This window comes from Podarcis erhardii (assembly GCF_964252035.2).
Source record: "Podarcis erhardii genome assembly, chromosome: 2".
Lineage (NCBI taxonomy): Eukaryota > Metazoa > Chordata > Lepidosauria > Squamata > Lacertidae > Podarcis > Podarcis erhardii.
Window position 1 is genome coordinate 107,475,438 of NC_138498.1, and position 23,862 is coordinate 107,499,299.

Genomic DNA, 23,862 nt, shown 5'->3' on the forward strand with positions numbered 1-23,862 from the left:
AGTTGCCATGGAACCAAGGTACCCTCGTCACAATGACGCTAAGGCGGAATGTCCTGTTTCTAACTGAAAGTAGCCATTTTGGTGGTGGTGACTAATGCCAGGCAAATGTAGGATCAGACTGTCTTTCTCTATGTGAATCATCCTCCTTCCCCACAAACTGAGGTTTCTCTAGAACAAGAAGAGACAGCTCTTTGTCACTCTAGCCTGTTCTTAGCTAGAACATAAGGTGCTGCCTTTTACAGTCAGGCCAATGGGTCAACCTAGGGTAGGACCCCTCCCCCAAGCCCATGGGCCAAATTTGGCCCAGCATGGGTCCCAGTTTGGCCATTTACTCCAAACCACGCCCACCAGGCTTGCTTTCAGGTGTTTGGGATGCACTGCACAAAGGAAGCTGTCGTCTGTGCATGCACAACGGCCGTCTCAAATAAACATTCACACTGTGAGGAAACCCAAAGTGAGCGGGGCTTAAATTTTCCAGCTGGATTGAAGCTGGTCTAAGGGAAAACACACAAATCCGACAACAGTATTTGTCAAGAAAGTACAGGACCGATGTGGACTGTGGCAAACACCGTGTGAATGTGGCTTTAAAAACTAGCCATGGCAGCACACTGGGTGTAGGGTCTGTTATGTACTGAAGTCCTCACCCTGGGCCAGCATGGGGTTACTGTAGATAGTTTTCACTCAGGTCTACATATGCAAATAAGGGATTGAAAGTGACGTTCAGTGATTGGATAGTTACAGAAAGTGATTACTGTTACGTTGTAGTGGAGCTCTATATAAGCAGGCTGGCTGAACCCTTTAGTTCAGTTCTGTTCTGGCCTGTGAATAAACAAGAGCTGTTTGAATAATCGCTGTGTCCTCTGATATGTTCACCCACACCTTAACAGGGTCAGTGGTAGTGTGAACACACCCTTGTTTGGCAGTGCCTGTCATTGGCTCTGCGGTGCCCCCTGCTGTTGGCCCCCTTGCTTTCCACCCTATCAGATCACCTGCCATCATTGCTTCCTACGCAGTTAAGAGTTTTCACACCGCCAAGGCTGTTTGCTAAGCATACTGCCTGCCTGCCACGAGAAACTGCCTAGGAACTGAGCCCCTCCCGGAGTTACCTGCACCTTCTTGGCCAAAGACAAAAAGTGGACCCCCAGCCAGGGATGCGGGAGGAGTGGGGGGTGATGGCGATGATGGGAAGCCTTTGAAGGGTGGCCCTCCCGCCGCATCAGATGAGCGGAGGCATCCTGCCAGCTTCTGCTGTTCCATGTTTTATTCAGGCAGGCTCAGCCCTGGGCTGCGCTTTTGCTTCCTGAGAGCAGAGATAAAGTAGGCCAAACGCCCTGCCGCGGGAATACTCCCTTCCCATCTGCTTGCTGGCTTCAAACAATTGAACCTCACCAGGCTGGGCCGCTGCTGCTGCTGTGCACCGAAATATCCCTCCTGGAGAGTCTGCAGAGGGCGTCTTAGGGAGCTGGAGAATTGCTGCATCGGTGGAAAGAAGCTCCTAGCTTATAGGCTTACAATATCAGGGTTTCCCCATCTGTCAGGGAAATGAAAGATTTGTCCTAAAACTTAGGTCAGAGCCACACCAAACATTTCAAGCACATGGGATCCCCACCCCCATCAAGGAATCCTAGGAACTGAGGTTTGTTAAGGGTGCCAGTGTGGTGTAGTGGTTAAGAGCGGTAGTCTCGTAATCTGGGGAACCGGGTTCGCGTCTCCCCTCCTCCACATGCAGCTGCTGGGTAACCTTGGGCCAGTCACACTTCTTTGAAGTCTCTCAGCCCTACTCACCTCACAGAGTATTTGTTGTGGGGGAAGAAGGGAAAGGAGAATGTTAGCCGCTTTGAGACTCCTTAAAAGGGAGTGAAAGGTGGGATATCAAATCCAAACTCTTCTTCTGCTGGACATTGTAGCACTGCCGAGGGGCAAACTATAGTTCCCAATGTTGTTTGTGTGTGAAAGCCATATGCGTTTCATGTGCTTTCATGGTATGGTGTGTTTATCCATAGTCTGGAAAAGAAGAACCCAGCAGTGTTCAGTTGCTGTTCTCGAGGTGCCATTGGGCAAATGGGATATTTGGCCTGGGCTCTGGCCATGGAAGAAGCTTCTGTTTCAAAGGGCTTGGAAAAGCAGGTGCCTGTATGGCTAGAAAACTGTGTGCCTTTTAAAATGTTACAATGGCCTGGTATATGTTTCTACCCTAAGCTCTGAATTAAGCTATAATATGAAGAAAACAACTTTTGCCTTCCTTGTCTCTGTTGCCAGTGCTGTGGTTTCTTGTCCAAAATCCCCACATCCCGGTGGCTTCATCAGATTAGCAATTCATTTTGTACTCGGGGCTGCGGTGGAGTTGCTATCAGTAAACTGAATCTTAAAAAAGCCCTGCAACTTCACTAGTTCCCAAAGTTGGATAAGCAAGAGGCCTACCTCTTGAGCTGCTCTTTAACTGGGAAGCATAGCCTGAGATGGCAGAAAGCCACAACCCCACAGCTGGTTCACCCCACTGGGACAACTACCCTGTAACATCATAGAATTATAGAACTGTGTAAAGTTGGAGGGGATCCTGAGGGTCATCTAGTCCAACCCCCGGCAGTGTAGGAATCACAGCTAACGAGTCCCTGACAGATGGCCACCCAACCTCTGTTTTAAAACCCTCCAACGAAGGAGAGTCCGCCACCTTCCAAGGTACCGTATTTTTCGCTCTATAGGACACACTTTTCCCCCTCCAAAAATTAAGGGGAAATGTGTGTGTGTCCTATGGAGCGAATGCAGGCTCCTTGGCTTCAGCGATAGCAACGCGAAGCTTCCGAAGCGCAGAGGGAGCGCTCCCTCCGCGCTCCGGAGGCTTCGCGTTGCTTTCGCTGAAGCCTGGAGAGCGAGAGGGGTCAGTGCGCACCGACCCCTCTGGCTCTCCAGGCTTCAGGGATAGCCACCTGAAGCCTCCGGAGCGCAGCGGGAACTCGCGCTGCGCTCTGAAGGCTTCGGGCTCCTTTTGCTGAAGCTGGGAGAGCAAGACTCTCCTGGCTTCAGCAGAGAGGGAGAGCTGCGCAGCGCCCCTTCAGCCAAGCGGGAGGAGAAATGGAAGGGGCTCCGTTTGTCCTGCCACTCCGCTGAAGGGGTGCTGAGCAGAGAGGGGGAGAATTTTTTCCCCCTGTTCTCCCCCTCCTATGGTCCGGTGCGTCCTATAGAGTGAAAAATACAGTAGTCCATTCCACTTTCAAACAGCTCTTGCTGCCAGAAAGTTCTTCCTGATGTTTAGTCGGAATCTCCTTCCTTGTCATCTAAACCCATCGGTTTGGGTCCTACCTTCCAGAGCAGCAGAAAACAAGCACGCTCCATCTCCCATTTGCCAGCCCTTCAGATATTTGAAGATGGCTATCATATCATCTCTCAGTCGTCTCTTATCCGGGCTAATCATACCCAACTGCCTCAACCGTTCCTCACAAGACATGGTTTCCACAATCCCTCATCGACACAACAACAACAACAACAACAACAACAACACACACACGCAAGAGAACCTGGGACCAAGGATGGTTTATTGTCGATAACCAGGCAGAAACAGAACTTGGTGGCGCCTTACTTAGCGAACCTGAAGAAAAACATCGTCCCTGGCTGCCTTCAGCGAAATGCAGGCTTCCTTCCAAACTCCTCCCTGGTCCGTGCCCCTTGCCAAGGGCTGGTTTGTGAACTCTGGTGCCATCCCTTGGGAGATTCTGGGTGGGTTCATGCTTTTGTGCTGGCATCTCCGAGGGCACCTGTGCCAGGCAGGGAGGTCACGCCCCGGCCCACCCCCCACAGAGAGAGCTGTCCCAGCCACCCGGCCCATTGGGGACAGCCAACGTTGCCCAATTGGTAGGAGTCGTCTCAGTCCCAGCCGGAGCGAACGCCCTCATTGGCTCAGGCTACGGCAGAGGGCGGAGCTACTGCGGACTAGCAGAAAGGGGCTTGATGTCGCGGGTCTTCATGTAGGAGAGGAGCTGCTCGGGGATTTCAGCCAGGACGTCCTTTGCCAGGCGTGCCATGCTCAACACGTGGTTCCCAGAATGGTCCACGTAATCCCGGAATGGCACAAACTGGGCGGAAAGAGAAGGGGGTAGGTGCTTGGCCAGATCCTGCCCCCCCAAAACCCACCACCACCACCCTTTGGCATCGCTGATCTATCCATGCTCTCTGGAAAAGAGTTACCTGCACAATGTCTCTCTCAGCATAGCGCCCTCTGGAGGAGACTCGCACTTCATCTCCGTCCAGCTCTTCCATAGCTGAGGATACACAAGAATGAATTACTGCTAAGATTCGTTGCCATCCTACTTGGGTCACTGCCCAAGTACAGGGTACCTATGAAAGCAGCTCTTCCCTGCATGCAACCCAGCTCCACAAGGCCTAGTCATTGGCCTTGCAGCATGGCCTTTGGTGGTGGCCCTCTTGCCGCTTTGTGCTTTGTGCGAAGTACTGAAGCGTACCGATGTTGTCGTAGTGTCACCCTGTCAGACCGGGTTGGTCCAGGTCCACCCAACACAATTCTCATTGTTGTCCCATAGCACATCTTGGATCAGGGCAACACTTACCCAGAAAATCAGCCGGCCCTACTCCCACGATGATGATAGACATTGGCAAAGACGAGGCCTGTGGGGAGAACCGCATTGTCTGACATGCATAGCTGTCAACTTTCCCCCTTTTTAAAGGGAAACCCTATTCGGAATAAGGGAATTTCCCTTTAAAAAAGGGAAACATTGACAGTTATACCCACAGCCTTGCAGATCGAGATCAAGGCCACAAGGAGCCCTGGGCTAATCTAAATCCACACATTTGCAGCTGTGTATGCACACGCAGGTGGCGCTGTGGGTTAAACCACAGAGCCTAGGACTTGCCGATCAGAAGGTCGGCGGTTCAAATCCTCGCGACGGGGTGAGCTCCCATCGTTCGGTCCCTGCTCCTGCCAACCTAGCAGTTCGAAAGCACGTCAAAGTGCAAGTAGATAAATAGATACCACTCCGGCGGGAAGGTAAACAGCGTTTCCATGCGCTGCTCTGGTTCGCCAGAAGTGGCTTAGTCATGCTGGCCACATGACCCGGAAGCTGTACGCCGGCTCCCTTGGCCAATAAAGCGAGATGAGCGCCGCAACCCCAGAGTCGGTCACGATTGGACCTAATGGTCAGGGGTTCCTTTACCTTTATGCACACATGCAAAAACATGTTATGTACAACAGCAATGCACAGTGGACATTGCTACGTATCTTGGCTGCAAAGCTGTTTACCCCTCAGCACAGCAGGGCCGTGCTGGGACCTCTCAGCCTCATTCTGCCGGTGGTTAATGTCCGCACCATCGTTTATGTAAAGAAGGCCTTTTTATGGGGTTTGGGGGGGGTGGGCAGTGAGGAAGCCTGTGTTGACCGCCTTATTGCAAATTCAATCGAGAAGGCGGTGAGGGCATGTGGAGACCACCTGTTTTCTTCAAGAAGGCACTTAAGGTGACATTGGGAGCTGCTGGTGACCAGCTTTCATGCTTCCCCTTAAGTCTTGAGGGTGTTCCTTTTCTTCCCCACCCCTCTCCCAGCATGGAAAGGGAGAGTTTGGACTCACGCTGACAATGGCTTCCTTGGTTTGCAGCATGTCAGAGATGACTCCGTCCGTGATGATGAGCAGGACGTAATATTGGGACCCGTCGGTCTCCTGGGCCGCCAACCTGGGGAAGAGGGAGAGTCGAGAGGACCAAGACATGCCTTGCTTCTTCACCGCTTCCCACTGCACTATGGAGCTCTGCCCGCCAAACAAACAGAGCTCTCAGCCGGAGAGTTGAAACAGAGGGCATTATTATTACAGTGGTACTTCAGGTTACAGACGCTTCAGGCTACAGACTCCTCTAACCCAGAAATAGTACCTCGGGTTAAGAACTTTGCTTCAGGATGAGAACAGAAATCGTGCAGCGGCAGCAGGAGGCCCCATTAGCTAAAGTGGTGCTTCAGGTTAAGAACAGTTTCAGGTTAAGAACGGACCTCCAGAACGAATTAAGTTCTTAACCCGAGGTACCACTGTATTATTATTATTATTATTATTATTATTATTATTATTATTACAGTGGTACCTCGGGTTACATATGCTTCAGGTTACATACGCTTCAGGTTACAGACTCCGCTAACCAGAAATAGTGCTTCAGGTTAAGAACTTTGCTTCAGGATGAGAACAGAAATTGTGCTGTAGCAGCACGACAGCAGCAGGAGGCCCCATTAGCTACAGTGGTGCTTCAGTTTAAGAACAGTTTCAGGTTAAATATGGACCTCCGGAACGAATTAAGTACTTAACCCGAGGTACCACTGTATACCCCGCCCATCTGGCTGGGTTTCTCCAACTACTCTGGTCAGCTTGCAGCATATCTAAAAACATAATTAAAAACATCAAACATTATAAACCTCCCGATACAGGGCTGCCTTTAGATGTCTTCTAAAAGTTGCGTAATTCCTTATCTCCCTGACATCTGAAGCGAGGGTGTTCCACAGGGAGGGCGCCACTAACGAGAAGGTTTGGGTTGGCGGTTCCTCCACCTTTTCGGATCGGCCGGGCAATGGGGGATGTTCCCTAAGGTGCCACTGAAAATATGCAAGCCCTGGAGCCAGACTGGGCTCCTTTGAAGGCAGAGGTGACTTTGGTCTGGGTGTTGCAACAAATGCGTCTTGGAAAAACCAACTCGGAGATGTTCTGCCCCCAGCCCAACGCAAGGCTCCCGAGAGGAAGGAGGGCAGGACCTTGTTTGGCATGCGATGCTTTTCCAGTCCCCACTTACCGTGCCACCTGGTTGATGACTGGCGCAAAGTTGGTGGGTCCGTATAGCTGCACTGTGCGTAAGCTGTGGAAATAAGATTCCAGCACTCCCTCAATGCCCTCGCAGCTGGGGTTGTCCGGGTTGTGATTCTAAGGAAAGAACAGTGCCGTTTAGCAAACACGACAGATCTTATAGGAAGGGAGGTACATGGATATTTTTTGCCAAGATAACCCCAACAACAACAACAACAACAACAACAACAACAACAGCCAGTAACAGCTGAACCCAAAGCCGAGATCTGCAAGATAGGATCTGGTGGATCTCTGGCTCAGCCACCCAGTTCCTACCACCGCCGGGCTATACCAGTGTGGCTCCCTAATCCTGGCTTAGGTAGAGCTAAGACCAGTGGACCTTAAGGGAGGATATTAATAGACAAGATGTTAAATTGTTTTTATATGCAACAACAGCGGCAAGAGTATTGTTGGCCCAGAAATGGAAGCAAGAAGAAATACCGACGAAAGAAGAAGGGCAGACGAAATTAATGGACTACGCAGAATTGGATAAAATGACAGGAAGGATTCGAAACCTGCGGGACCAGAGATTTACAGAAGATTGGAAGAAATATACGAATTATTTGAAGAGCATCTGTAATCAACAAATTACGCTAGTAGGACTACAAGAAGTTTTGTAAGGAGAAATATATGAAACATTGCAAAGAAGAGAAAGAAGAGAGACATTAGTTATGATATTTAAATGTAATAGTGAAAGTAAGATATGTAAATTAAGTGAAGAGATTGGAAAATTTTCATATGTGATTGATGGAAGTTAAAAAAATTGTATAAGATATAAAAGTATGTTTAATAATTGTTGAAAATGATATGTTGAAAAATTAATATATATAAAGACCAGTGGACCTTACGCCAGCATAAGCCCTGAAAGGCAGGGAGTGGCAGGGATTGGACCAGGCAAGGGGGACTTATGCTGAACCCTAACTCTGAGCTTTTCCACACTTCCACTGGTTCCGTGCCTAGAAAGTGCCTTCTGGGCACGAGTCTGAGTGGATTTGAATTTGCCCTGCAGCTTTCCCCTGGGAGAACACTCTATTTACCGCTGAATCAGAACAAATGGCAAACCGCTGGTTTTCCCAAGGAGAGAGCGTCAGGGCAAAGGGAGCTGTGGACGAACCCCTTTTCAGCTTGGAAACTAACCTAATGGAACTAATGCTTGCCAAAAGGATGGCATTCAAAACTCTTATTTCAAAGGCTTGCTTTCCCTCTATCGGGCTTAGGACAGCTCAGCCGGCAGCAATCCCAGCTCCAGAGTTTGGATTGGGTGTGCTTTATTGAAGGCAGTGCAAATTGGGCTCACTTCCCTATTTAGGATGTGTGATTCCGCCGCCCCCCCCCCCAGTCCTTAGCAGATAATTCCTTGCCAGGTGTGAAACTAGGCTTTCTTTCACCCATGTTAAAGACCCAGTTTGGTGCCCCTGCCACACACAGGCTGGGAGCCTCAATGGTGCCCCTCTGGAGCCTTCACCCAGGGCAAAATACCCGGCTAGCTCGCCTGTAGCTACGGCTGTCCTTGCGCATTTAAGAAGTATTTGGAGGCATGAGGAATGGAGACTTTGTGTGCGTGTAAAAAATTAAAGCTTCCTTCCCTCCCTCCCCACAATCCGGTTTTTGTGCTGTTCAGCGGAAGCTCAGTCACACGCATTTGTAGATACCTGTGGCATGTTTCATACTGTAAGCACTAAAAGCCATAGAGAACAGGCGGTGATAAAACAATATTAAGGATCCTTCCACCGCTACTAAACTTTTAGAAAGAGGGGGATTGAGGAACCTCTGTTGGAAGACAAACCCTGAGCTGGAAGACCTGCCCCACTAACCACAGAACAGTGAGCAAGGGGCTTCATTTATTTGGTGGAGAGGGACATGCGTCTATTCTGCACAATCCAGAGATAAAACTTGGTGTTGGAAACAGGGTAGAGGCCTGAGCCCTGGAGTTCTGGCACAAACTCACTGCTGCATCCCATCATCTGTGCTAGTCTTGAAAAGGAATGCAGCACCGACCAGTAACTGGAGCGAAGGAGAAGGAAAATGAAGCCAAGAGTTGGATGTGAGCAGTTGGGCAACTATGGATGCAGGTTAGGCAATTCACATCATAATACAAAGGGAGATAAAAAGTGGGTTTTTTAAAAAGCTGGTTTGATGGATATCAATGTCCCTTATAAGGCTGCCTGCCGGTTTGTTGTTGAGTTGTAACATGCTTGGTACTTACAGCAGGGCAAAGGCTTCTGCAGTGGCTCAGAAGCGGAGTGTGTTGTGTGTCGCAGCGAACGTAGTTATTGGCAACAACCTTGAATCTTCTTACTCTTGCAGATCCACCAGGTGTCATTACAGAGAGCAAGCAGCAAGACTTGACTACATGCTCTGAATTTCTTTTTGGGGTCTATGTAATGGTAGTTCGCTAATTCCTCCTGCCCCACTGCAAAGTTCCTAGGGTGAGATGTCTTGGCAAACCATGTATTTAACCATGGTGCCACCATCACTGATTTATGAAATTATTTGATAACATTTATATACTGTTTGAATGTACAAAAAAAAAAGCAAGGGGAAAAAAACAGCACCAAAACCCAAACACTTCTAAGTGGTTTTCAACAATATGAAATAAAACATCAAAATGATCCATACAAAATTGTTGTTGCTGTTGTTGATGGCATCCATCTTGGGAGACAATGGAGGTTCGTTCTCAAAACCAGTACCATATTAGGAAAGTCAGAGGCTTTAGGACAAGCTGTGCTGAGAAGGGCCTCTTTGACTAGCATATTTTAAAGGGAAAACTATATATTATGAAAATCCAGAGTCCCAGGCTGGTAAATCTGGCTCTGGTTAAGAGAGTCTTGATCTCCATTGCCGGGGGGGAAAGAAAATCAAGTGCAAAACTATGTACAAATGACTTGACTGTTCCAAAGCCTTTCCACAAATCACCTTGAGTTCACTGACCATGGAGCTCAGCTTGTGAACCTCTGGGGTATACAATGATCCAGGTAAGGTAAAGGTAAAGGGACCCCTGACCATTAGGTCCAGTCATGGTCAACTCTGGGGTTGCGGCGCTCATCTCGCTTTATTGGCCGAGGGAGCCAGCGTACAGCTTACGGGTCATGTGGCCAGCATGACTAAGCCGCTTCTGGTGAACTAGAGCAGCACACAGAAACGCCATGTATCTTCCCGCTGGAGTGATACCTATTTATCTACTTGCATTTTGACATGCTTTCGAACTGCTAGGTTGGCAGGAGCTGGGACTGAACAACGGGAGCTCACCCCGTTGCGGGGATTCGAACCTTCTGATCGGCAAGACCTAGGCTCTGTGGTTTAACCCACAGAGATTTCCCTAAAACCCGACTCCACAGATATGCAAAAAAACTGCCTCATGAGTCAGGACAATGATCCCTCTAGCTCAGTTTTGCCCTTCCATGCTACTCCAGATGCATGCAAATGGAGACACCAGGGATTGAATCTGGGGCCATACGCACAGCAGGCCCCTCCCATCATTGCAACTGGGGGGGGGGGTTGGGTTTCCCACCTACCAAAGGGAATTGGTGGGACACCTTGCCGTCCGGCGGGACTTTGGCTCCAAAGCCGTAGGCAGGGAAAAGCTTGTCGCTGTCGTAGTCCTGGATGATTTCTCCAACGGCCTTCAGAGCCATGGCGTAGGAGCTGAGCTGGTAGGGGCTCATGTAATGGAGGGAGGTGGGCTGGGAGGGAATCCCTGTGAAAACGCATTTGGTCAGCCTCCAGAATCCCACAACCCCATTCCCCCAGCAATTCAGCCCCACAGCTTCCCACAGACCGTACACACAGCATTCGGAAACCCATATGATTAAGCCAGCAATCCTCCGCCATCTTGGCTTGGCTTGGCTCTCTCCCTCCTCTGGGAATTCACAGAACCTTGGGTAGTTCCTTCATACTTTCCTTCTTCTCCTCGACGGCACCCTGATTGGCCTAATACCTCCATTTCATTCTCCCACAGGTGAATTCCCCTCTTCCTTGACTCCTCAGACACTGGGACAATGGTATTTCTCTCCCCTCACCCTGTCCTGTGACCAATTCTGGTATGGAAGTTCTTTGCAGAAGGATTCCCACAGCCCCACATTTGAGAGCGGGGGCAGGCAACCCCACAGAGGTGGAAGGTTAAAGATCTGCCTTTAGCCCAAGGGTCCTCGGCTGCCTGGTTACCGGCAGCTAAACTCTCCCTCTGTTCCCATAGCGACTCATGGCTGTGCTGCACTCACCGTTGGAGGCGGTGAAATCAATGGCGACGGTGAAATTCAGCTGTGTCCTAAGGGGTGGGATGGAGGAGAGAGAGAAATGGATGCTGCTATTCTTGTGAGCCCCCCCAAAACACCCTTAGCTGTGTTCTTCCTCATAGGTTAATCCCACCAGAACCCTTTGGTCTCTTGCCGGTACCCCAGAAGCAGAGCCCCAACCTCAAAGGTCTCTGCCAGACCTCAGGCATATCCTCTCAATGCTTCACACGCTTGTCTTGTTCTGCCTTCCTGCCTAGGCCACCCTTATCTAGTCTCTCTCCTCCTGGGCAATACCCAAGAAGCTGTGAAGGCTGGCATTGGTGCTTCAAGCTCTAAACAACTCAGAGACCAAATATCTGAAGCACAGCCTCCTTCCCTACAGATCCTCTCAGGTGCTGAGATTGGCCCTGCTGGTAGTTCCTCTACTATCAGAGGCTTGAGCGTGCGAGTGGTGACCTGCGAGAGGGCCTTCTCCATGGTGGCCCCTAAGCTGTGGAACTCCCCGCAGAAGTGTGTCTGCACCTTCTTTATACAGCTTTCGGAGGATGCTGAAGACGAACCTCTTTACCCTGGCTTTTGACACTTGAGGTGTATAATTTTGGAATATATTTTTAGGATATATATTTCTGAAATGGTAAGTTGTTTTAAATAAATTATTATTATTATTATTATTATTATTATTATTATTATTATTTCATTATTTATACCCTGCCCATCTGGCTGGGTTTCCCCAGCCACTCTGGGTGGCTCCCAACATAATAATAAGAAAAAGAATAAGTGATAAAACATCAAACATTAAAAACTTCCCTAAACAGGGCTGCCTTCAGATGTCTTCTAAAAGTCAGATAGTTGTTTATTTCCTTGACATCTGATGGGAGGGTGTTCCACAGGGTGGGCGCCACTACCGAGAAGGCCCACTACCTGGTTCCCTGTAACTTCAGTTCTTGCAGTGAGGGAGCCGCCAGAAGGCCCTCGGAGCTGGACCTCAGTGTCCAGGCCAAATGATGGGGGGGGGGAGATGCTCCTTCAGGTATACTGGGCTGAGGCTGTTTATGCTTTAAAGGTCAGCACCAACACTTTGAATTGTGCTTGGAAACGTACTGGGAGCCAATGTAGGTCTTTCAGGGCTTAATATCGTATTGCAAAGTGGCACTTCAGTGTTGTAACCCACCCTGGGACCTTAGGGTGAAAGATGGGCATTCCATCCATCAATAACAGGGCAGCCAGCCCCTGGCCCTCCAGATTCAGGCCCCTAGGGAGGCACCCTAGCTTTTCAACCAACGCACCCGCCTCGGATGTAGTCGACAAAGGTGTATTCCGACTGCACTGCGAAGGACAGCAGCGTTACCTACCGGAAACAGAGAGACAGACAGAAAAAAACATGTGAAACACATGTAGTCAGAGAGGCAACTTGGAGGCTAAAGGTGCTTCTAGACTGTTGCTATTTTAGGAGTGGGATTTGATCACATGCTGGCAAAGTCAGGTTGGAGAATTACGGCTGAACAACAAGCTTGCTTCCCCCCAAAAGATTGAGAGTATTTGTGAGAGGGAAAGTGAAGGGAAAATGCACCAGAAAATTTGTGGGATTGCCCTTGCATGCCTAAACTCCCCACTGCATTCAGCTCACGAGTCCTGCCAGTGGAAGCCCACAGAAGGGTATCTGCCAGCTCAATGGGGCATTCCACCCCTCTCCGCCCCTCCCAAAATGGCTTGGGAAGGTCAGAGGAACCCCCAGAACAGCCTGCGGGGCAGGAGGGGGGGGCAATCATTCCATCCGGCGACCTGAAAAGCTTGCACCGGCAGAACATTCGCCATAGTGCAGAGCTGAATTTCTCCCGATGTGTTTTCAATGCATGGCGTGTGACACGGTTCACTCAATGAGCAACTGTGCAAACCGCTTTTGGAAACGTAAATAGGAAGTTGGTGATGGGGGGGGCGGATCTGGACCCTGGGGGGAGGGGAAAGAGGGCTTTAAACCTCTGCCCACTCTGTGTAGCCCTGATCCAGATCAGCTTCCCCTGTGACCGAAAGGAACAACTGGTGGTACCGGTGGGAATTTTTGTCCCGCCTCCCAAAATAACACAGGAATCTTAGCAACCCACTCCAGTTCACCAGATCATCTATGCAGCAGGTTAGGGTACCTACACTCCTCTAGATGCTGATGGACTCAAAGTCCCATCATCCCTGATCCACAGTGGTTGAGGACTGATGGGAGTTGTAGTCCAGCAACATCTGGAAAGCCATGAGATTTTCTATCCCCCGTCTCACAGGTTCAAGCCAAACCCTTCAGCAACTGGAGCTGGCGCTTAACAATTCAAGGTGGGGGGGAGAGCAGAAGAACATAACATTCCCCATACTTACTGTCCCGGAGTTAACGTATTTTTTCTTCTTGCATTTCTTCCTAGGATTAGAAACCTGGGGTTGAAACAGAAGAACAAGGAAAGGTGACTCTGTTGTCACCTCTCCAGCCACCATTTTGTCTCCCAACAACCGTCACCAAAGTTGTATCCTTTGCAACCATTATACTTCATATTTGTGGCCATTATCATAACCTCAACTGAGCAGCTACACAGATTGTGGAATTGTAAGGATCAATCAAACAAAACAAAGCCGCCACTTTTCAGTTGGAAAAAGAGCTCAAATGAAGGTCCAACACAGCACAGTACAGTGGTACCTCAGGTTACATACGCTTCAGGTTACAGACTCGGCTAACCCAGAAATAGTGCTTCAGGTTAAGAACAGTTTCAGGTTAAGAATCATGTTGTCAGAAAAGCATTGTTCAATGTCTGGATAAAATATAAAGACTTATTGGAAAACAAGACCCCAAGGTGGCTATCACCAATGGAGGCTAAGGCCCCGAAAAGACTCAATATGGAGGCCAAATGGCCGAAATATTGGGAAATAATAGAAAAAGATGGAGATAATTGGAAGCTGCAGAGTATGGAGAAAATAAAAGATAAAGTGCGAGATTGGTTACATTATGCTCAGATTAAAGAAGTTTTTAAGTTGGATAAAAAGATAGGATTCCAGGTGGAAAAATCAAAGTTAGAAACAGAACTGTTAGAATCCAGCTCTAAGACACTTTCAAGAATGTATAACTTGCTGCTAAAATGGAATACACAGGATGAAACGGTTAAAACAGCTATGATAAAATGGGCACAGGACATAGGGCATAACATTATGTTTGCTGACTGGGAAAAGTTATGGACCACCGGTATGAAGTTTACGGCATGTAATGCCTTGAAAGAAAATATTATGAAAATGATATACAGGTGGTACATGACCCCAGTCAAGCTTGCAAAGATATACCATTTGTCTGATAACAAATGTTGGAAGTGTAAAGAAGCTGAAGGAACATTCTTTCACCTCTGGTGGTCCTGTCCTAGAGTGAAGACCTTCTGGGAAATGATATATAATGAGCTGAAAAAGGTATTTAAGTATACCTTCCCTAAGAAACCAGAGGCCTTCCTTTTGGGCATTGTCGGCCAGAGTGTGCAAAAGAAGGACCGAACTTTTTTTATGTATGCCACAACAGCAGCAAGGATACTCATCGCTAAAGGCTGGAAAACCCAAGATTTGCCCACACTGGAAGAATGGCAGATGCAACTGATGGACTATATGGAACTGGCAGAAATGACGGGCAGAATCCGAGACCTCGGAGAGGAACTGGTGGAGGAGGAGTGGAAGAAATTTAAGGACTATTTATAAAAATATTGTAAATTGTACGAATGTTAAGAAAGATGTAAGATTCGCAACAATATGGCTCCAATAAATTAGTAACAAGGAATATAAATTTAAATGTAATTGAAAGATAAGACAAATTTTGGATAAAAAATATCCTAGAATTAACTTTTAAAGAATAAGTGTTATTTAAACTCTAAAATTTGAGATTCAATATTGGACAATTATATAATATAAATTGAACTAAGTAAATGATTTGCTAGAAAAATTTATGTGTTTAGAGTGCAGGAACAAGAGATGTGAGGAAGTCCAAAGATGAGAATGAAATGTGGTTAATGAAAAAGAACATGTTTTTATGTATGTTGTTGTTTATTGTTTAAAAATTTAATAAAAATTATTATATAAAAAAAGAACAGTTTCAGGTTAAGTACAGACCTCCGGAACGAATTAAGTACTTAACTTGAGGTACCACTGTATAGCGATACATTATCCAGCAATATCCAGAAGGCTGCTGGTTCAATCCCTGGTATCTCCAGGTAGGGTTGGGAAGAGCCCCTGCCTCAAACCCTGGAGAGCCACTGCCAATCAATCTAGACAATTCTGAGCACTGTGGGCCAAGGGCCTCAGTCATAGAATCATAGAATTGGAAGGGACCCCAAGAGCCATCTAGTCTAACCCCCTGCAATGCAGGAATAAGTAAGTACAGTGGTACCTTGGTTCTCAAACACCTTGGTACTCAAACAACTTGGAACCCAAACACTGCAAACCCAGTATGTTTTCCGGAAGCCGAACGTGCTCCGTTTTGAGTGTTATGCTTCCGTTTTGAATGCCACACTCCCGTTTCGAGTGTTACGCTGAGGTCTGTCTGTTTTTGCTATTTCTTTTGTGTTTTTACAGCTTTTTTGTTTTGTTTTTGTGACTGTGTGGAACCCAGTTCAGCTACTGATTGACTGTGTGACTGCAGCACATTGTTTATTGCTTTCATTTTATGGCTCCATGGTCTCGTTAGATAGTAAAATTCATGTTAAATTGCTGTTTTAGTGGTTGTTTTGAAAAGTCTGGAACGGATTAATCCGTTTTGCCTGACTTTCTATGGGAAAGCACACCTTGGTTTTGGAATGCTTTGGTTTTGGAACGGACCCCCAGAACGGATTAAGTTTGAGAACCAAGGTACCACTGTATAAGGCAGCCTTCTACATTCCTAATAACTGCTCATCTAAGTTGGCTGTGAGTCCCGGAAGACCTTCTCCAACCTTGCAGGCCTTTTTCTACCTGGCCTGGGAGCGCAGGGCCCTGATTGACTCCAGCTATAAAAGCTGAGATTTAACTTATACGCAGAATTCATCATGCGAAAGGCTGGGCTGGGTGAATCCCTAGCTGGAATTAAGATTGCCGGAAGAAATATCAACAACCTCAGATATGCAGATGACACAACCCTGATGGCAGAAAGTGAGGAGGAATTAAAGAACCTTTTATTGAGGGTGAAAAAGGAGAGCACAAAATATGGTCTGAAGCTCAACATCAAAAAAACGAAGATCATGGCCACTGGCCCCATCACCTCCTGGTAAATAGAAGGGGAAGAAATGGAGGGAGGGAGAGATTTTACTTTCTTGGGCTCCATGATCACTGCAGATGGTGACAGCAGCCACGAAATTAAAAGACGCCTGCTTCTTGGGAGAAAAGCAATGACAAACCTAGACAGCATCTTAAAAAGCAGAGACATCACCTTGCCAACAAAGGTCCGTATAGTAAAAGCTATGGTTTTCCCAGTAGTGATGTATGGAAGTGAAAGCTGGACCATAAAGAAGGCTGATCGCCGAAGAATTGATACTTTTGAATTATGGTGCTGGAGGAGACTCTTGAGAGTCCCATGGACTGCAAGAAGATCAAACCTCTCCATTCTGAAGGAAATCAGCCCTGAGTGCTCACTGGAAGGACAGATCGTGAAGCTGAGACTCCAATACTTTGGCCACATCATGAGAAGACTCCCTGGAAAAGACCCTTATGTTGGGAAAGATGGAGAAGGGGACGGCAGAGGACGAGATGGTTGGATAGTGTTCTCGAAGCTACCAGCATGAGTTTGACCAAACTGCGGGAGGCCGTGGAAGACAGAAGTGCCTGGCATGGTCTGGTCCATGGGGTCACGAAGAGTCGGACACGACTAAACAACTAAACAACAACAACAACACAAAAGTTGAGACTGCTGAAGAGGACAGAGACTCTCTTGGTTGCCTTTTGGTGCAGACCCAGCTCATATAGCATGAGCGTCCTCAGCCCCCGCCATGAACCACCATTGGCAGGATTTGCAGCTGCAGCAGCAGATATGTTGTGTGCTTATGAGAATATTTTATTCTTTTACTAGTTATGCTGTTTTATATTTGACTTCACTTAGTGATGCTTTATTTTGGAACTGTTTAAGATAATTCTTTTGTTAACTTTGCTCTGCTAAACGTGCGTTCTGCAGTAGTGTTTCTTTTTTAAAAAAAACGTTTAGGATAATATTTTAGTTTCCTGTTAATAATGTTAGAATGAATGTTAATTGTATTTAAATGTATACTTTGTATTCGGCTTTCTTCAGTAAGGTTTTATTCTGGATTGTTTTATTTGCTGTTTTAATGTAGGTTGTAAACTGCTTTGAGATTTTCTCCCCTTAAAAATATAAAGTAGTATGGAAGAAGATCTGTCCCCATGATCAATATTTTTCCATAATTTCTATTAAAAAATTAGTCCTGTCTAGCAACAGGAAACTTTAGTAAGAAGCAGGGCAGATGATGGGTGTTACAATGGCTTCTTTGAGGGATGGAGAGAGGGAATGAGGAGGCCCAAAGGAAGGATATCAGTTCCAAACTAGATAGCTGGGACAGAAGCAACTGGGGTATGGCCCAAAGCTTGCTTGTAGTTTCACTTAAGTCAGGCATAGGCAACCTCAGTCCTCCAGATGTTTTGGGACTACAATTCCCATCATCCCTGACCACTGGTCCTGTTAGCTAGGGATCATGGGAGTTGTAGTCCCAAAACACCTGAAGTGCTGAGGTTGCCTATGCCTGACTTAAGGGAAAGCAAACGTGTTTTTCCGGGTTGCCCGAGAGGTTCTGAACATCACATCTCTTTGGGGATCTTGTATGTAAAGCGATCTATAACTCAAAATCAAATCAAACCTTTATTGCTTATCCAAGAGCTATTGACAAATCAAATAACAACAACAACAACAACAACAACAACAACAACATCACTCAAAATATAATGAAAACAGAGTAAGAAGAGTGCAGTGTCTGTTGCAGCATCTGATCCTATGCGGTATCCTGTATCTTTTGCAAGGAGAATAACTGCAGAACTTTTGCTGTAACTCTCACTACCCAAAAAATAAAATAAAAAAGGCTCCTGCTCATTTACAATTCGACCCAACACTTTAGCAACAGAGTCGGCAGTCTCCTTCCTGCCTGACATCCTTCATCCACCTTCATTATTCTAAATCATGCTGGCAATCAATCATAGGGGATTTGTCTCATTCCTTTTTAATAGACAAAGCCACTACTAGAAATCAAAAGTGATCCTGTGGGTCTGGTTTGCCAGCAAAAGAAAAAGAGAGAGAGATGAGACCAGCACGTCCTCTCAGATCCAGTCACTTTTCTGCCGCAACCGTTTTTTGCTTTAAATTCCCGTCTAGGGCAATTATCCAGATTGCAGCGCAATACTGATTGTAATGTGTTTCCTTCTGGGGGGCCGGCTGGCAGCTTCCTTGAGCATCCCAAGCCTCTTCTGTTTGTGTGGCACACCGTGTGACCCCATACTGGGGCTAGGAATACAGGCAGACGCCCCACTCAGCTCCCATTTTAAGAATGCTACATGAGGCAGGATGATGGGGCTAAATCTGGTGAGAGTCAGGGGCGGGCCTTGTGGAGTTTATGAAGGGTCTCCTCCATGCCCCCTGTGCCCATACTTTTTGCCTCAGTAACGGAGTGGGTACCACAAATATATCCGTTGGCCATTTCAGATTGCCACAAGGGGAGAGCTGCAAATAGTTGATGTGCGGAAATAGTTCCAGATGCTGGGACCCTGATTCCAGGAAAGACACACTCCAGCATGGCTTCCCCACAGTCACTAGCCAACCCACCTTCTTGGCTGCCGCCTTACAGACCCTGCGACTATCTAGTTCAGGGCTCGGCAAGGTTTATCTTGCCTGGGCCAGAACGGTCCCACAGAGATCCCTCTGTGGGCAGGATTGCGCGAGTGCATGAGCGCCCATGCCTGTGATTTCCAGCGTCTGCGCATGCGCAGATGTGATTTCTGGTGCCGCAGAAGTGAGTCCCCGCGCCACAATGCGCCGGTTCAGCACAGCGCGAGAGCAGGCAGCTCAGTTTGGGGCTCATGGGCCGGTCAAATGACCTCCGCTGGCTGCTTCCGGCCCACGGGCCTTAGGTTGTGACCCCTGATCTACATCAGTTCAGTGGTGAGAACCAGCATGGTGCAGTGGTTAGAGTGTTGGACTAAGACCTGGGAGAGCAGGATTCGAATCCCCGCTCAGCCACAACGCTCCCTGTGAGCTTGAGCCAGCTACCGTTTCTCATCCTAACCTACCTCACAGGGTTGTTGCGAGGGTAAAATAAGAAAGGGAACCGTGTAGATCATCTTGAGCTCCTTATAGAGGAAGGGTGGGATAGGAAATAAATAAACAGAACACACTGACGGCCAGTTGCTCTCCAGAGAAGTCTTTCTCAGCCAGAGACTGAACCTGGAACCTTTTGCATTCAAACCTGATGCTCTGCCAGCTGAGCTATGGCTTTCCCCCAACCTGGTGCCCTCCAGATGTTTTGGACTACAGTTCCCATCATCCCTGACCATTCTGGCTGGGGCTGATGGGAGATGGAGCCCAACAAAATTGGGAGAGTGCCAGGGATTGGGATGGGCAAGCGGCATTTTGGGGTGGGGAGCAGCAGCTGTGGGGAAAATTATTTCCTTCACACATCCATATACAGTCAGACTTTGGATCCCTAACACCTTGGTACTCGGATGTTTTGGCTTCCGAATGCTGCAAACCTGGAAGTGAGTGTTTACGAATGTTCTTTGGAACCTGAATGTCCGATGGGACTTCCGCGGCTTTCGATTGGCTGCAGGAGCTTCCTGCAGCCAATCAGAAGCCATACTTTGGTTTCCGAACGTTTTGGAAGTCGAACGGACTTCCGGAACGGATTCCGTTCGACTTCCAAGGTACGACTGTACAGTGGTACCTCAGGTTACATATGCTTCAGGTTACAGACTCCGCTAACCCAGAAATAGTGCTTCAGGTTAAGAACTTTGCTTCAGGATAAGAACAGAAATCGTGGTCTGGCGGCGTGGCGGCAGTGGGAGGCACGATTAGCTAAAGTGGTACCCCAGGTTAAGAACAGTTTCAGGTTAAGTATGGACCTCCAGAACGAATTAAGTACTTAACCTGAGGTACCACTGTATATTATTGAACACAATGGTAACTTTTTTAGCATATACCGTGCGATGTGGCTGCATGCTAAATATATTATCTGAAGCAACTCTGAGCACAAGCAGAGTCTGCCTGCCAAGGCATCCCAAAGAATTCTTGTTTGGTATCCCACCTCCCGCCAGCCCCTAATGCTCCCCCTATTTCTCATAACGCCGCAAGCTGAAGTTCGCTGTGAGCAGATTCAGGATGATTATTTATTCCCTCTGACAGATCAGAGATGCTGGATTTTATTAAACTGCAGGCGCAAACTGTGCAACGTCACCCAAAGTGGTAATAATACCTATTGAGACAGCATCATCTAGGGTGGGTATTTTACATGGTTTGTTCTCAATACAAAACAGTTAGGGCGGGGGAGGAATAATGGGAACTGAGATATTGGAAACCATTAAGCAGTGGCTGGGGAGTAATGACTGGGTTGCCAACTGGCCAGAAAAGAAAAGAAACATCTAAGAGCTCAGGGGTAAAGCACCTGCTTTGCACACAGAACGTCCCGGGTTTGATTCCCGGCATCTCCAGGCATGGCTGGGAGTGTCTGCACCTTTAACACCGGAGAGCTGCTGCCAGCCAGTGTAGACAATATTGAGTTAGATTGATGGACCAACAGTCTGACTCAATACAAGTCAGCTTCCAAATGCAGTCCAGTCTGCTCCTAAGAACGTGCTTTATACCGGGTCAGACTATTTGTCTACCTAGCCCAATACTGTCTACTTGGATGGCAGCAGCTCTCCGGGGTTCTTTCCTATTGCCTGCTGTAGTTGCCAAGGATTAAACCTGGCGCCTTATGCATGAAAAGTATGTGCTCTGACTCTCAGCTGCGGCCCCTCTTCTGCCTTTAACTGATCAGTCTGATCAGCAGAGATCAAGTGCTGAAGCTTATTGCAGCATGGAAAGAGCCATAGCCATGGGTAGGCAACCTAAGGCCCAGGGGCCGGATCCGGCCCATTTGCCTTCTAAATCCGGTCCACGGACAGTCCGGGAATCAGCGTGTTTTTACATGAGTAGAATGTGTCCTTTTATTTAAAATGCATCTCTGGGTTATTTGTGGGGCCTGCCTGGTGTTTTTACATCAGTAGAATGTGTGCTTTTATTTAAAATGCATTGCTGGGTTATTTGTGGGGCACAGGAATTCGTTCATTTCCCCCCTCCAAAATATAGTCCAGCCCCCCACAAGGTCTGAGGGACAGTGGACCGGCCCCCTGCTGAAAAAGTTTGCTCACCCCTGGCCAAAGCTTATCACCTATTAATTGCTGTGGATCAAATCACCATTAAAGGGACATTGACAGGGGCCAGTTCAAAAACTGGCAACTAAGGCTGTGCACCACCTATTCCTTTAAAACACATTCAGAGTATGTTTCCCCCCTCAAAGAATTCTGGGCCCTGTAGTTTACTCCTCACAGAGTTACAATTCCCAGCAATCCTTAGCAAACTACAGTGCCCAGAATTCTTTGAGGGAAAGAGTGTGTTTTAAAGGTATAGTGTGTACACAGCCTGAAAAAGTCCACAGTGGAAACCGAATCCAGACCATGGCCTTCATTCTTTTGAGCTTTCCCCCCATACCAATGGGGACTAGAAACATGAAGTTTTTGCAAAACAACAACAACATCACCATTCACAGCTCTTACAAGTCTGGTACATTCAGAGGATTCCACTCCAGAAACACAATCTGTTGATTCAAGTTACATCTCTAGCTATGCAAAAAAACAACAACCCACAAACAAAAACTAGCATTGCTCAGTGTTAAGTATTTGAGTTGAAAGAAGCTTACCTCATAGACGGTGAACTGGTTCTGGGCACGAGAGAGCTCTCTGTAGCTTGTGGCAAACTCTCCGATAAAATCATGGCTGTTGGAATGAAAAGGAAGAAGCAGTTCAGCCAATTGGTTCTGGCGCAGTCTTACATTCATGTCAGAGTCCAGCTATTTAAGCATACCTGCTTAAAGGCACCCCCGTGTTAAAACAGCCGCGCTGGCTGTCAATTCAAGCACCCCATTTGAGGTGCTCAAGTTAGTGTGCAAAGCCCTAAATGACCCGGGCACCAAACACCTGGAAGTCTGTCTCCTCTCCTACAGACCCTCTTGGGTGCCAAGATGGGCAGAGGGAGTCCTATTGGTAGTTCCTCCACTTTCAGAAGCTAGAGGTGGGGCATCCTTAGAGAGGGCATTCTCTGTAGAAGCCCCGAAGTGGTGGAACTCCCATCCCACAGATGCGACATCCTGGCATCTTTATTATACAGCTTCTCCTGTGATTGCTGAATATGCATCTCTTTGCCCTGGCTTTTGACCCATGAGGAGCGTATTTTGGGGAGCCACCTAAAAACTGCAACTGAAAGTTGTTTTAAATTGTTTCTATATTGTGTTTCAGGACGCGGGTGGCGCTGTGTGTTAAACCACAGAGCCTAGGATTTGCCGATCAGAAGGTCGGTGGTTTGAATCCCCGCGACGGGGTGAGCTCCCGTTGCTCGGTCCCTGCTCCTGCCAAGCTAGCAGTTCGAAAGCACGTCAAAGTGCAAGTAGATAAATAGGTACCGCTCCGGTGGGAAGGTAAACAGTGTTTCCGTGTGCTGCTCTGGTTCGCCAGAAGCAGCTTAGTCATGCTGGCTACATGACCCGGAAGCTGTACGCCGGCTCCCTCGGCCAATAAAGCGAGATGAGCGCCACAACCCCAGAGTCGGTCACGGCGTCCCTTTACCTTTATATTGTGTTTCAATGTTGAGTTTCAATGCTGAAACGTGCCCTAGGACCTTAGGCTGAAGGATGGGTAGTAGTAGTAGTAGTAATAATAATAATAATAATAATAATAATAATAATAATTCCAGAACACCAAGCATCGAGCTCCTATTCCCCAAGACAATCTCAGCTACTTCACTCATTCCAGCTCTCACCAGATCCTCTTTGCTCTTCTAGAAGAGTGGTATACCTATGGGCCTTGAATCTCAGGGTTGTGGGTTCGAGCCCCGTGTTTGGCAAAAAGATTCCTGCATTGCAGGGGGTTGGACTAGATGACCCGTGTGGTCCCTTCCAGCACTATGATTCTGTGAAAGGCTGCTAGACATCAGCTGCCATCTCAGGCCCAGACAAAACGGCCATGTTAGCTGGAGTTGATGAGATCTGGTAGTCTAGCAGCAGCAGCAGCAGGCCACAGGTTCTGCACCCCTGCGTCATAGATCTACATATACACCAGAACAACCTTGGCCAACTTAGTGCCCTCCAGGCTGCAGCAGATTGAGATGGTAAAATGTACCAGTCCAGAAAGCAGGCGGGGAAGGAGATAACTGTTTCTGAATGCTCTCCTGCATTCAGAAACAGAAACCTGCAAGCAGGGAATTAATCACAGCAGGGAGTGTGCTGAGCTAAAACCAATCTCTCTCTCCTTTCTCTCTCTCTCTTCCCACAAACTGCAGGTTCCTTTCAGGGGAGCATTAGAAATGGTATCTCCCACCTGCAGCCAGAAGTGGTACAGTTCACTCTGCCACCTTTCTCATGCATGGATCCTGGCCCTATTCAGAAAGAAAACAGAGGCTGTGATTTGATTTTATTTTTTTGTAAAGAACTGCACAAAACGGGAGCGCTGAAAGCACTTTCGGGTCTAATGTTTTTGAAAGGGCCTTGGAAGCCGGGAAGGGGAAGAGCAGAAATATTTCTGTAAAC

General features: G+C 47.7%; 1 protein-coding gene across 5 annotated transcripts in view; it reads right to left on the reverse strand.

Moving 5' to 3' along the window:
• Window positions 1–3,515: 3,515 nt before the first annotated feature.
• Window positions 3,516–23,862, reverse strand: part of CPNE9 (copine family member 9) — a 58,019-nt gene continuing 37,672 nt past the window's right edge. For all 5 annotated transcript variants that reach the window (XM_081853203.1, XM_081853204.1, XM_081853206.1 and 2 more), the window contains 10 exons: window positions 21,982–22,057; window positions 13,421–13,474; window positions 12,346–12,407; window positions 11,045–11,091; window positions 10,340–10,521; window positions 6,775–6,902; window positions 5,577–5,679; window positions 4,563–4,620; window positions 4,183–4,256; window positions 3,516–4,070 (listed from right to left, as the gene is read on the reverse strand). In XM_081853203.1, the coding sequence (XP_081709329.1) occupies window positions 3,918–4,070; window positions 4,183–4,256; window positions 4,563–4,620; window positions 5,577–5,679; window positions 6,775–6,902; window positions 10,340–10,521; window positions 11,045–11,091; window positions 12,346–12,407; window positions 13,421–13,474; window positions 21,982–22,057 (937 nt within the window). In that variant the 3' untranslated portion in view covers window positions 3,516–3,917. The remainder of the gene's footprint in view (window positions 4,071–4,182; window positions 4,257–4,562; window positions 4,621–5,576; window positions 5,680–6,774; window positions 6,903–10,339; window positions 10,522–11,044; window positions 11,092–12,345; window positions 12,408–13,420; window positions 13,475–21,981; window positions 22,058–23,862) is intronic.